The 12681-nt window shown below is 34.3% G+C and overlaps 1 protein-coding gene across 4 annotated transcripts in view; it reads left to right on the top strand.

Annotated features, from left to right (window-relative positions):
• LOC144956694 (intermembrane lipid transfer protein VPS13B-like) overlaps positions 1–12681 on the top strand; it is a 90522-nt gene that overhangs the window by 2940 nt on the left and 74901 nt on the right. For 3 of the 4 annotated variants that reach the window (XM_078887353.1, XM_078887350.1, XM_078887351.1), the window contains exons 5-15: positions 1152–1325; positions 1786–1999; positions 3080–3278; positions 3869–4068; positions 4677–4886; positions 5706–5943; positions 6327–6506; positions 6959–7143; positions 8041–8118; positions 9704–9808; positions 10415–10539. In XM_078887353.1, coding sequence (XP_078743479.1) covers positions 1152–1325; positions 1786–1999; positions 3080–3278; positions 3869–4068; positions 4677–4886; positions 5706–5943; positions 6327–6506; positions 6959–7143; positions 8041–8118; positions 9704–9808; positions 10415–10539 — 1908 coding nt within the window. The remainder of the gene's footprint in view (positions 1–1151; positions 1326–1785; positions 2000–3079; positions 3279–3868; positions 4069–4676; positions 4887–5705; positions 5944–6326; positions 6507–6958; positions 7144–8040; positions 8119–9703; positions 9809–10414; positions 10540–12681) is intronic. The other variant, XM_078887352.1, reaches the window with a different exon arrangement.

Here is a 12681-nt window from a genome sequence, read left to right as displayed (position 1 = left end):
AAAAGGTCAAGTGATGGTTAATTATGAAACAGGGGACAGATGTCACAAAATTGAATTATAGGATGTGAAGGATAACATGTGAGTCCTTCTACAAAAGATATGGCTAATAGATAGCTTACTTTTAGTATGAAATAGAAATTGTTTCCAAATGGATTGCTAGGGGAACAATGAGATATAGTGAAGAGTGTTGAGCATGGTTAAATTTGAAGGAAATGCCTTTATAAATTAACATATATTTGTAAATTTATTTATTGTGTCATTATCTTGTTTTTATTGTCATAGCGTCAAAATATAATGGGCAAAATTGGATGAAACTGAAAGCTTAAAAGCAGACCAATAATTGACTTTAAAAAAATAAATAATAAACTACTGATTATTAAAATATAAATCAACTAGGAGAAAGATGAAATGGAAGGGCTGAAAAAAAAAAGACATAATGAAATAATCATTTCAGACCCGGCCCAAGGAATAATCTTGGACTCACAACATGAATAGAAAATAAACTCCTTGACTCTGTGCCCTTAGGAAATAATTTTGCACACATTTTCCTCATTTTATTTATGTTATATTTGGAGGTCCTCCTGGTACAAAGCAACATTGTCCTTGTCCAAAATGTCTCTCAGTGAATGTATACTGTTCCATTATGATAAGATAATTATTTTTAATTGTAGCACTTAGAGCTTGGTGTTTGGCTGAATAAATGCAACCCTTTTTTTTCCAGAGTCAATGTTTACCATGACTAAGCATAACATAAATGTGATATTTATTTACTTTGTGGCCTTGTGGTATGACTTGCCTTAGTTTGAACTGATAGGTCCCTGGTTTGAGTCCTGCTTTGGGTGACACAATGATAAATCCTTGGAAAAGGCTCTCTACTCACATTTTCTAGCTGCACACAGATGTAAAATGAGTACTTAGCTGGTAACATTATCGTCTGTGTCAAAAAGAAGATCGCAATAGCTCCTAATAGGTGTCATTCCTCCATCCCGTTTATTGTTTCTATTGGCTTGGGAACTTTGATAAAGCAATTTGACATAATTAGGTGGATATTGAACTACATACAAGTTTTTTTTGTTTTTTTTTTCTTTTTAATTGTTTGTTTCTTCAAATTTTGCATATGCATTGTATTAATATACTTTTTTATTGTGCAGATTGAAGATGAAACGGAAGCAGCAAGAGGAGGAAGATTTGCCCCCAGGCTACTTACAAAGCATTGTCAACCGTATCATAAATAACGTGTCATTCGTTTTCAACAATCTCATCTTAAAGTTTGTGGAAGATGATATTGTGTTGTCTGTCAACATCAAGTCAGCTGAGTGTTACAGGTAAGATCTGATATGACATGTGTAATGTCTGCGTAATCTAGTAGTAAATCTTTGTTTTTTTTCTTCTTCTTTACCTTTATCAATGCAAACACCATAATGCGTTTTGTTGAATGCTCTCATCATTGTTTTAAACTGTTCTTCTGTTGGTGCTCATATTATTTCATCTGGCAGAGCATTTCAGGCGCTTGCGTTTTTTGTTTTTTTAATAAGACTTGTCTTGAGCATGATTGTTCAATGTCTTAAGCATTTTCAGTCACCATTTGATGACAGCAATTTTTGGAGTTATGGTCACAGTGTAATGTCCTCATATAATAACTTAACCCACATTTCTCTCGGCTCTTACTACTCTTAACATTTTACTGGTTTTTAAAATAGATTTTTATCACTTTATAAAGGTTTGCATTAGCTCCCAATTTAGTAGAGAACAAACATTCATTTTTCAATTTGTATTCTTATCCAGCGTGGACAGAGACTGGAACAGGGCTTTTGTGGACTTGCTTCCTGAAGATTTGTGTTTGCGGAAAGTTATCAACTTTGCTGACTTGACCATGTGTCTCGACAAAACCAATGCAAGTGGACACATAGAGAGCTACCAGGAGCCTGTGGTATATAGATGTGCTGTCACCTGCCGTCTTCACATGAGTTATGATTCAGTCACTGCAAAATTCCCCAAAGTGAGTATTACATTAAATACTAACGAAAGAGTGAAAATGGAGAGGTTTTGTATGGGAACAAAATAGAACTGTTTTGTTCCCATACGAAGCCTCTCCATTATCACTCTTTCGTTAGTATTTTCACGATCACCGGCTTCAGGCAGCCCCTACCGTTTTCTACTATTACATTAAATATATATTATATCAGTTCAAGGAGATTTTTTTTCAAAATGTGCATATATCATAACTATATAACCCAAGAGTATCACAAAAACTGTTATATTCTCACTTATCCGAACCAGCGGCCACCTGATCTTTAGCCCTTCGGTCGTTATATTCTCACAAACTAGGAGCACAAGCAAACTTTTTAAAGAAAGTCTTTTAAAGTCATGTTATGAAGTTAATAGTCTCTCCCAGTTTTTATTACATGAAAATAGTTGAAAATGAATTTACCTAACCAGACCTGTTTCCTCATACACCAATCTCTGTGATGACCGGTCCTGATATTAGTCATTTTGAAGTTTGCACTGTTTTAATTCAAAGGGTAGAAAAAAAAAACAATTTTAAAAAGTTATTTTTTAGAGCAATCAATCTCAAGGATAATCTGATTGTAACAATTGCTTGTTGTCCTTTGGATAGAGTACAAGTCCTTCATGCTCAAAGATTCCCCGCTGTTTCATCCTGATATATAATTTATGATTAATGCAGTGGATCACATTTACATTTTAAAAAAACATTTTTTAAAAAAGTTTTTGTTTTTTACTCTTATTTGGCCCACGTTGGAATGTTTTCTTGCCGTGTAGGATTTTGAAATGAGAACAATCAAGAATATTGGTGAAAATTGTTTTTGTTTTTTGTTTTTTTGTTTAAAAAAAATAAGATTTTTAACATTAACATACATAAGTGAATTTGGGATGCTCCAAATTTCTTTAAAAATCATTTACAGTTGTGAGTTATGTAAAATTAATATGAAATTCTGATTTTTTGATCATAGAGAGATTTTTAATTATGAATATTTTCATAGACTAATAAACGAAGTAATGTGATGAATGATGTGTCTTTAATTTTTTTTATTTGTTTTTTTTTCTCCATAAATTTCAGGCTACACGGTTTAACGTGTACTGCGATACACTGAATCTCTGCCTTACTGACACCCAGCTTCCCATGTTTGTACGGCTTCTTGAATTGTTTGTTGCAATGTATTATGGGTACCTTGACATTCCATCAGCCACGGAAAAGGCTCCAACTTCGACATCAGTCGACCCACAGGCATCCAAACCATCTGATGCCATGAGTCCAGGTACTTGTCTAATTTGTATCAAGGGTCTCCGTCTTTCTTCTACTTTTATGGATTTAATCAGTGTACTCATAGTTTTTTAAGGTCAATTTTTACAGATTTCGGATTTATTTTCCATCAGATTATGATTTTTAATCAAAATATTAGCAAAAAAAAAAAAACTGATTTAAGAAATAGATTAGTTTTGCTCAGAAATAGATATATGATAATTTGACCACATTTTATCGATTTTAAAGGGATAATTCATAAAGATAAGAGTGAATATAATGCATTTTGGATAGAAATACATATTTTCTTCATCAAATTCATATTAGGAAAAAAAAATTAAAGATTGTTTGTTTGTTTACTGCGTCAGGTCTTGGTCATTATGGGTCTTGTTGTTTCATGATCAAACATCAACACCTTCATTTTCATGATGCAAAGATGTTATCATTGTTTGCTTGAATGATCCAAGTTTATTGTAATCACTGTTTAACTTCTCGCCAAAGAAAAAAAAAATTATTGTGATCATCCTTATTATCATCAACAGAAATGATTAATGATGATTTTACTTGCAGTTAGAATCAATTCATATTTTTTTAAAAACCTTTCAGACGTATACAGCCAGTATCCGGGTGACAACTATTCAGAAGAAGGATGGGCATCTTGGGCCTGGTCCTTTGTGCCCCAGATTCTCCCTTCAGGGGAGGAAGAGGATGAAGGTGGAGGAGGTGCTAGGTATAAGAGAGGACAGACTGCACCTCTTGTCCTTTCCATTGGATTTTATGTGCATCAAGGGAATGTTATTTTCAAGGTAGGCCTATATACTAAAAACTTTCCGACTAAGACCACCAAAAAGAAAATAAATCATTGTATCTGAAATTCTTATGAGAAACCTTGGAGAAACCTATTGTAAAGCACCTCTGAGCACTAATTGTGGATTCTGGCACAATTTCAAATAATAATAATAATGATAATAATAATAGTTCCGTTTGCAGCGCTGCACTGTGATTGACGCTTGAACTATTCTAGTCTTCCTTTGGAATAGACCCTAAATACAAATTTCCCTAAGGGATAAATAAATGGAATTTTATTTATTTATTTAATTTTATTTGTTATACGGATCTTTAAAATCTGATGTCATGTCTTTTTGGACAGATGTGGCCCATTCTGTCAATCTGTTGTTATGTCAGAATAATCTAGTTGTAGAAGATGTTGTTTAAGCTCAAAACTGTCAAAATTATGTTACAATACTCAGTTTACATTACATTTGAGGCAGTGTAGTCATTCATTCATACCGGGAACATTCACTTAAAGAGTTTAGCTTACCACTCTATGTAATTATGCATTATAGGTTCTTGTTTTGGCTATAAAATGAAAAATAACTCATGTGTGATTTATAGCACTCATTCCAAATTTCAGCTCACAGAGAGAGCAAAAGATGGTTCGGAGCAGCTGCCCCACAAAAAGATGCATTTCCACCCATTCCTGACAATGGCCTTTGAAGGTGCTTCCCTTGAAGTCTTATTACAAGGCCTGGAGTTTTGCGATGTACAGAGTGGAATAACAGCGTGTCGTGTCTACACGAATGGCAATTGTATATGTGGTGTCTCAGATGAGGATGTTGCCAGAGTATGTAGTTAGATGTAAAATTAGTCCTTCAGAGTCATTGGGTCCAAGGAGCTGGAGTTTATCCCAGTTTCTATAGCGTGAAATGGATTGCTACTCTTCAGATAGGACGCTATAGTCCGTTCCTCAAAGCTCTTTATAATGCCTCATATTTACCGCCCCCCCCCCCCCCCCATCCTCAAGTCATATTCCTCTTCTTGTAGTCTTTGATGCATGCAGCAAATTTTATAATAAGATTGGTCCAATGGAAGTTTAAGATCTGGGCCCAGCTGTAATTTTTAAAGTTTTTTTTCAAAGGTTTTGAATTGTACTAGAGTGATCAGGAGGGCTGAGCTTCAATCCCCAGCCCAGACAGGCTGATTTTTTTGGGATGTTTGTTTTTTTTTTCATGTATTTTTCTTTCTTGCTTTGTCTGACACTGTTTCATAGGCAGTTTTTCAGATCTTTGAGTTGCGTTAGTTATTTGAAATGTGATAATAGCAAGACTTGTAAAGATAAACAAATCAACGATGTTCTATTATTATTTATTCACCATAACAACGCCATTTTCTCTTGTCTCAAATTTGTCTTTCATGTTTTATTTATTGTATTTGGTGACAGAGGGAATCCAGACATAAGCGAAGACGGTTATAACCCAAAACGTCCACATTATTTTAGTAGAGCATTTATATAGAGCAATATCCACTAAACATGCTCAAAGCACTTTACAAGCGCTGCACATTATCCATTTTCGTTAATCAGTTTGAAATTCCATTCTATTTCCTGTTTGTTATTTATTCCTTCGAGCCCTCAACCAGCAACAATTTTTCATTTTGTTACCAGTGCAACACCTTATTGAAAGCAGGAGAAGCCCTGAGCCAGAAGATGCAGATCACTTATCTCTCCAACTCCCTGTTTGATGCTACGTCGTTTGAGAACCAGGGACACACCGTACCGTATATCCTGGACAGAAATGTACATCTGCAGACCTACACGGAGCAGTATGGGCTGACGAAATTTGGAGCTTTTTGGAATGATTATTTGTATACATTTGAAAAACCAGTGAAACATCGAAGTGGAGGTAGTCTACTCTCTCTCTCTCTCTCTCTCTCTCTCTCTCTCTCTCTCTCTCTCTCTCTCTCTCTCTCTCTCTCTCTCTCTCTCTCTCTCTCTCTCTCTCTCTCTCTCTCTCTCTCTCTCTCTCTTCTCTCTATTTTCTCTCTCTCTCTCTCTCTCTCTCTCTATCTATCTATCTATCTATCTATCTATCTATCTATCTATCTATCTTCTTTAACTACTCATCCAACCATCCATTCATTCACCTTCCCATCCCAACATCCCCCCATCCATCCATCTACCACAATAATATTTTTTTAATAAATCAAAATTACGGTTTCAATAAACTGCATAGACTTATTATTGATTTAGTTGATGTTAAATTAATGATCTAATTTTATCTTACAGCAGGCAGTAATTCATCCGACACTGACCAAAACGAGGCCATTTTTGACAGGGAGTTTTCCAATCTTCGCTTCCTTCTGGGAGATGTCCATCTGACAGTATCTTCCACACTCTATCACCGATTGTCCAAATTCATCAGCTGTATGTGGGATCCACAATACGAGCCATATGGTGCAGGAAAAAGTAAGTATGTTTACATTTATATAGACATCATGATGATGATGATAACAGTAGAACATGTAGTAATAATAATAATGATAATAATAATAGTATTAATAATAATAATGATAATAATAATAATAATATAATAATAATAATAATAATAATCATAATAATAATAATAATAATAATAATAATAATAATAATAATAATAATAATAATAATAATAATAATAATATTATTAATATTATTATTATTATTATTATTATTATTATTATTATTATTATTATGATAATTTTTAAATTTATTTGATTATTTACTAATTTATCTATTTGGCTTTGTTTTTTGTTGTTTTTTTTTTCAGATTACTTTTAATTTATCAATTTATTTATTTATTTTTCATTTACATATTAAAAAAAGATATATCATTGATTGTTTGTTGTCGTTTATTATTTACTCATTAAAATTTTTGCCAGACATGAGCGATGGCAGTGAGGAGAGGCCAAAACCAACAGAGGAACAGATCCAGTCTCTTGAGAATTTCATTCCCACTCAGCTGGTCCACCTGGCTCTGATTAACCCTACAATGACCGTCATCACATCAGAACACCCAGAATGCAATCCAGCAAAGAAAAAGTACCACATTCGGCACAAGAAAAAGGTATATAACGCGTGATTGTAGTCTTTCATATCTAGACTCATATATAGAGCATTTCTTTGAAAATATAAAAGTTAAGAAATTAAGGAGCAGGCACCGGTGCAAGATAAAGAACTGAACAAGTGTGTATGAAACGTGCCAGACAAAGCAAGAAAGAAAAATACAAGGAAAAAAAACATCCCAAAAAATCAGTCGGCACCTTCTTTTTTATGTTCACAGCCATTTTTTTTGAAGCAGCTGAATGTTATCTCTTTAAATGAAGATTGAGAGGCATCAACGGTCTCTTTTTCCGTTGCCATTAGGTTGTATATCATAATGAAAATAAACACTTTTGTCATTTACTTTTAAGATATATACTCTTTGGTCTTTCATTCTTGATTAAAAGGTTTATTAACGAGGAACTCATTTTTTTTTCTATAATAGTTTACACTTGACTTGCAACAGCTATATATGAGTATTAAACATAATATATCATACATTTTTATATATCAATATTGATATTATAGATGCCGTTTGATTTACACAGTTTTCTAAATTTGTGTAGATTTGTTTGTTTATAATGCGTATTTATTCAACTTTTTGAATCTTACATTTGTAAATTGGAATCCATTTCCATGATAATGAATAAAGTATATTTTTTATCATTCACAAAGTGATGATGGTGATTATGATTATATTGATTTTCGGTGGTAATGAAATTGAAATTTAAGACTAATATAATTTATTGGAGGAGATAATAGTACTTCATAATGCAAACGCGAACGCGAAGAAGAAGAAGAAGAAGAAGAAGAAGAAGAAGAAGAAGAAGAAGAAGAAGAAGAAGAAGAAGAAGAAGAAGAAGAAGAAGAAGAAGATATTACTTCATAATTATCCCTTTGTTTATTTTGTGTTTACTATCAGGATTCCAAGAAAGACGAAGCTCACCATTCTAAGGATTTGGCAGCCTTTGTCATTGTCGCATCCCGGTTTGATCTTCAGGTATGCCAGCCATTAAATACACATGCGCATGGTTGGGGTTCCTGACCTCCCATAGTGGGCAGAGAGTTACTTAAAATGTCTTATATTCGCCTGTATCTGTTTTCCAACATGCTTTCTGTCTTTGTCTTGGAATGAGATTACTTGGTTTTATCCTGGCCCTGGCTGAGAGAGAAACAGTCAAATGTATAGTTAGTTTTGGGAGATGATAGTTTTTTCCTTGTAAATCATCTTTCTGTTATGTACTGTATTTTGTTTTGTTTACATATTATATATGATTTGTAAACATTTAAGTGTATTCCTCTTAGTGGGGACCGTGTTTGTGTATAGATGAAACTTTTAGGTGATCTCAAACTAAGTACTTTGATATTGTGCTCTTGAAATTTACACCTGTTTCCTATTTGAACCAATTTCCCTTTGTCTTACCATCTCTTGGGTGCTTTAGTTGTAATTCTAGAACATTTTATCATCCCATTTTCTTCCTGTTTACTTGTGCTGATATGACCTTAATGTGTTGCAATGCCGTAAAACCCTTAAAAACAACAAACAAAACAAACAACACATTCACGTTTGTATAAAATCAGGACTGTCCCAATTTGGAATCTGAAGCAGAAAAAAAAAAGTCAAATAGGAATGTGTATATGTATTGGAAATGACCCTTGCATGTCATATAATTATGCTTTATTGACTAGCAAGTTAAACAAGGAACAGAAAAAGATCTAAATTTAGATTATTTTATAAAATAGTCCAAACAGACTTGTTTTGGGTCATGACAGTATTGTGCGCTAGGATGTCCTGTTATGGCTCTTTGAAAAGTTGGCCGCTATGCAAGTCATTGGTAACATGCCCATTTATTTATTTTTTTTACTACTAATCTTACAATATTTGCAGTTGTCTATAACCAGGTGCTCATTCACATCGGAGTCAGGTGGAGTGATTTATGTAAAATGTCTTATTTCAGGTCACAATGCAGAGTTTTGTAATTGTTGTCATCGACCTCGTTCAACATTTACTCTAGTGTATCAAATAGAATGAAAGGGGGGGGGGGGGTGTAGTAATAGAAGGGGATGTGTGCACTTTGGCCAAGCTTCAATAGAAGGTGGGGGAGGTGGCATGCAATTTGACCAATCCATTGAAAGGGGGGGGGGGGTATGCTCATTTTGGACATTTTCTAATTTAGGCGGTGCAAGATGTGATGTATAAAATGGGTTTCTTTCAATCAAATATACTGCAAGTAAAATAACAGCGACAGCATGGGGAGTATCTTTTCCATATTGATCTAGTTATAAAAGTTGAACAACTTGTCATGGCAAAATTTAAAGTTAATTAAATAAAAGTAGAGCACGAATATAGCACATTATGTGAGCTAGAATTTAATAGAAGTGGGGGTAGGAGTATGCAATAAGCTTCAGGGGGGTGCATAAAAATACTGGAAAAAAATACAGGGGATGGGGGGGGGGGGGGGGGGATTCTATCTGATGCCTTAGAGTAACTTTGTAACCAGATGAGACATCATACTATTAAGTACCTTTGCTGCAATTGCCTACTCCATCTACATGTATATTTCTTTTCTGAATTTGTTTCCCAGGTGACCAAACCAATGTACCCCGGTCGTCTAATCCGATTGGTCAGTGCCATTGCGGGTCCATCCAGCAACCTGTTACACCACTGTCACAAACATACACAGATCAAGGTAAAACTAAAATCCAAAAGTGTCTTTAAAAGCCAGTTATTATAGAAATGAATGGGGATAAATCAGCTCAGATATATAAAAACAGTACCGAACATATAATAAGAAATTTTAGTTGTACAGTTCAACTTTGTTATACGTTGTTTCATTTGTTTACCTTTCATGCTGCGATATTAACCATTCTAAGTTGGACTGTATTACTAATATTAGCTTTATTATTATTATTATTATTATTATTATTATTATATTATTATTATTATTATTATTATTATTATTATTATTATTGTTATTATTATTTTATTATTATTATTACTATTAATTATTTATTATCATCATCATCATCATCATCATCATCATCATCATCATCATCATCATCATTATTATTTTTATTATTATTATTATTATTATTATTATTATTATTATTATTATTATTATTATTATTATTATTATTATTATTATTATTATTATTGTAGTTGTTGTTGGACTTGTTGATGTCATTATTATTTCATATAATTTTTCTCTTCAATGAGGCTTTTTAACTTTGAAGGCTATCTGGCATAGCTGCTTGTTATTAATGAATTAATCACTAATATTTATTCTGTTTTTCAGTTGTTTGGTATTCAAGCAGGGCTACAAAGGACGAGCCCCAATGGGTCAGTGACTCGGCCTTTAACCCTTGTGCCTCCGTGTAGCTTTGCCTTATACTTTAGGTACCTCGTGTTTCCCAAATTATGGTGAGTGCATTCCAGTGTTAATTTTGATTACTTACTTACTTACTTATCCGAACCAGCGACCACCTGAGCTCGAGCCCTTCGGTCTTGTGCCATGACGTAGAAGTTCGATGTCTTTTGTAGTTGTTCCAGGGAATTTTGATTACATCTTCAAGTATATCACAGGGGCAGCGTGGCTCAGCGGTACGGTCTTTGCTTCGTACCTGAAAGGTACCGAGTTTGATCACCCGCCGCTACACTGTGTGGCCTTGAGTAAGTAAGTCTCCTAGCCCTAGCTCAATTTGCCGCGCTGCATTGCGACTGACGCCTGGGTTTTCCTAGTCTTCCCTTGGAATAGACTCTAGAGAAAAATTTTCCCTAATGGATGAATAAAGGGAATTTTATTTATTTTTTATTCTATTTTTATTTTTTTATCTTGTCGTTTTAAGTGGTCATCATGGTTGTAGTGATGGTAAAATAATAGTGGACGCAGGAGTTTGGAGTAGTAGTAGTTTGAGGGTGAGTCAAAAAGTAATGGAACTCTGCTTATTACTTTAAAACAAATTGAATCAATACCATGTATGTACCTCAAATTAAAACTTGACAAAAGCTGAGTAGAATGCAACTTCTCAACTTAGTCTCCGCCTCTCTCAATGGCCACAGTCCAGCTTTATGTAAACCTATATATTCCGTTCTTGAGTTGACTGAACTTTCAGCCAATTTTTCACTACTGCCTTGGCTTCTTCATCATCTTAAAAGCAATGTCACCTCATTGCCTCCTTCACTAGACCAAAAAGATGGAAGCCTAAAAAAGTCGTCTGGCGAATACGGAGGGTGACACAAGGTTGTCCAATGATTACCTCCCTTTTCCTGACACTTGTGTGTGAAAGGACATTTTCATGAAGAAATAGTACTCATTCCATCTCCAAATCCAGTCTAACTCGACAAATTCTTGCTTTCAGTCGCTTCAATGTTTATGTGTAGGTGTTATCTCATCAAGAGAAGTTCTTCTATCAGATCTGATCAATACTTCTGTCTTTATTTGATTCACTGAGTTGACACTGCTTGGACGGCGACCATCACAAGATTAATATTATATAAAAGTCACAGGTTAATTGCAACAAACCGGTTGATCACAACAAATTTTCGACCTCAAAAAGTGGTTATTCAAGACATCAATCAAACAAAATATCTTGATTAAAATTCATCATGGATGAAATCATGACAGGTTGAAGAATCGAAAGTAAGCGGGGCTTAATGCTACATTAGTGTGTCACCACTCTATTCTAGACAAAAGAGGGCAGGGCTTTGCAGTACGGGTTTGTGATGTCATCTGTGACCATTAGATAGATGCAAGGGGCTGGGTATAGTCTATACAACAGATAGACCATGACAGTTGTAAGGAGACAGCGATCTCCTTTGTGCTGGGATTGACAACTGTGCATTGTGACCAATGGGTTTGGTGAGAGCTTAATGTCTCTTATCACCGCTAGTCTCTTTGACTCTTATAAATGTTTAGAACAAAAGAGTGAAAGTGAATCCAATCTGAATAAGATGGCTTGCATCAAAGCTGCTTATGCTTGTCAAAATCTATACAGAGCTACAATATGGATTTTTTTTCAATCATATTGCTCAGTCTGCGGTGGACTAAGAACAATGTTTACAATAACTGGTTTGAGTTTGCCATAATATAGCAATGACTATCCCGCAAAAATTTTTCGCTCACGAAGTGCCCGAATTCGCGTCAAAATATGGGACGAAGCCGTTTCGTATATGCTATTTTAAAAAATTAATTACGAAGCTGTTTATCGATGAATATGACTGAAAGTTGGCACACATTTAGAAAAAAGGTCATTTTAGATTATGTCAAGCGACAAAACTCGTGCGATTAGAAGAAGACCGTTAAAAATAGATTTTTACTCTTTGAAGTAAAATATTTCTAAAACTACCGGGCGTGGAGCATTTCTTCTTTTTGGTTGTAAAATTTCATATGAATATGACGAGTACTTTTCCCGTATTTTACAAAACACCATCCTAATTTGCTCTTCAAGTTTCAATCTTTTAATCCACTTATTACGCAAGATACAACCAAAGGTCGAAAAAAAATGCCGAAAAAGCGTCCCATATTTTCGCGTTTTTTTCCTCTTTGCGGGTCATTCAAATAAA

The sequence above is a fragment of the Berghia stephanieae genome, chromosome 11, assembly GCF_034508935.2.
Source record: "Berghia stephanieae isolate SIO BIC M18660-M18661 chromosome 11, UCSD_Bste_1.3, whole genome shotgun sequence".
NCBI classification, from domain to species: domain Eukaryota; kingdom Metazoa; phylum Mollusca; class Gastropoda; order Nudibranchia; family Aeolidiidae; genus Berghia; species Berghia stephanieae.
The sequence above is the reverse complement of the archived record's forward strand: the minus strand, read 5'-3'. Positions and strand labels throughout refer to the sequence as shown.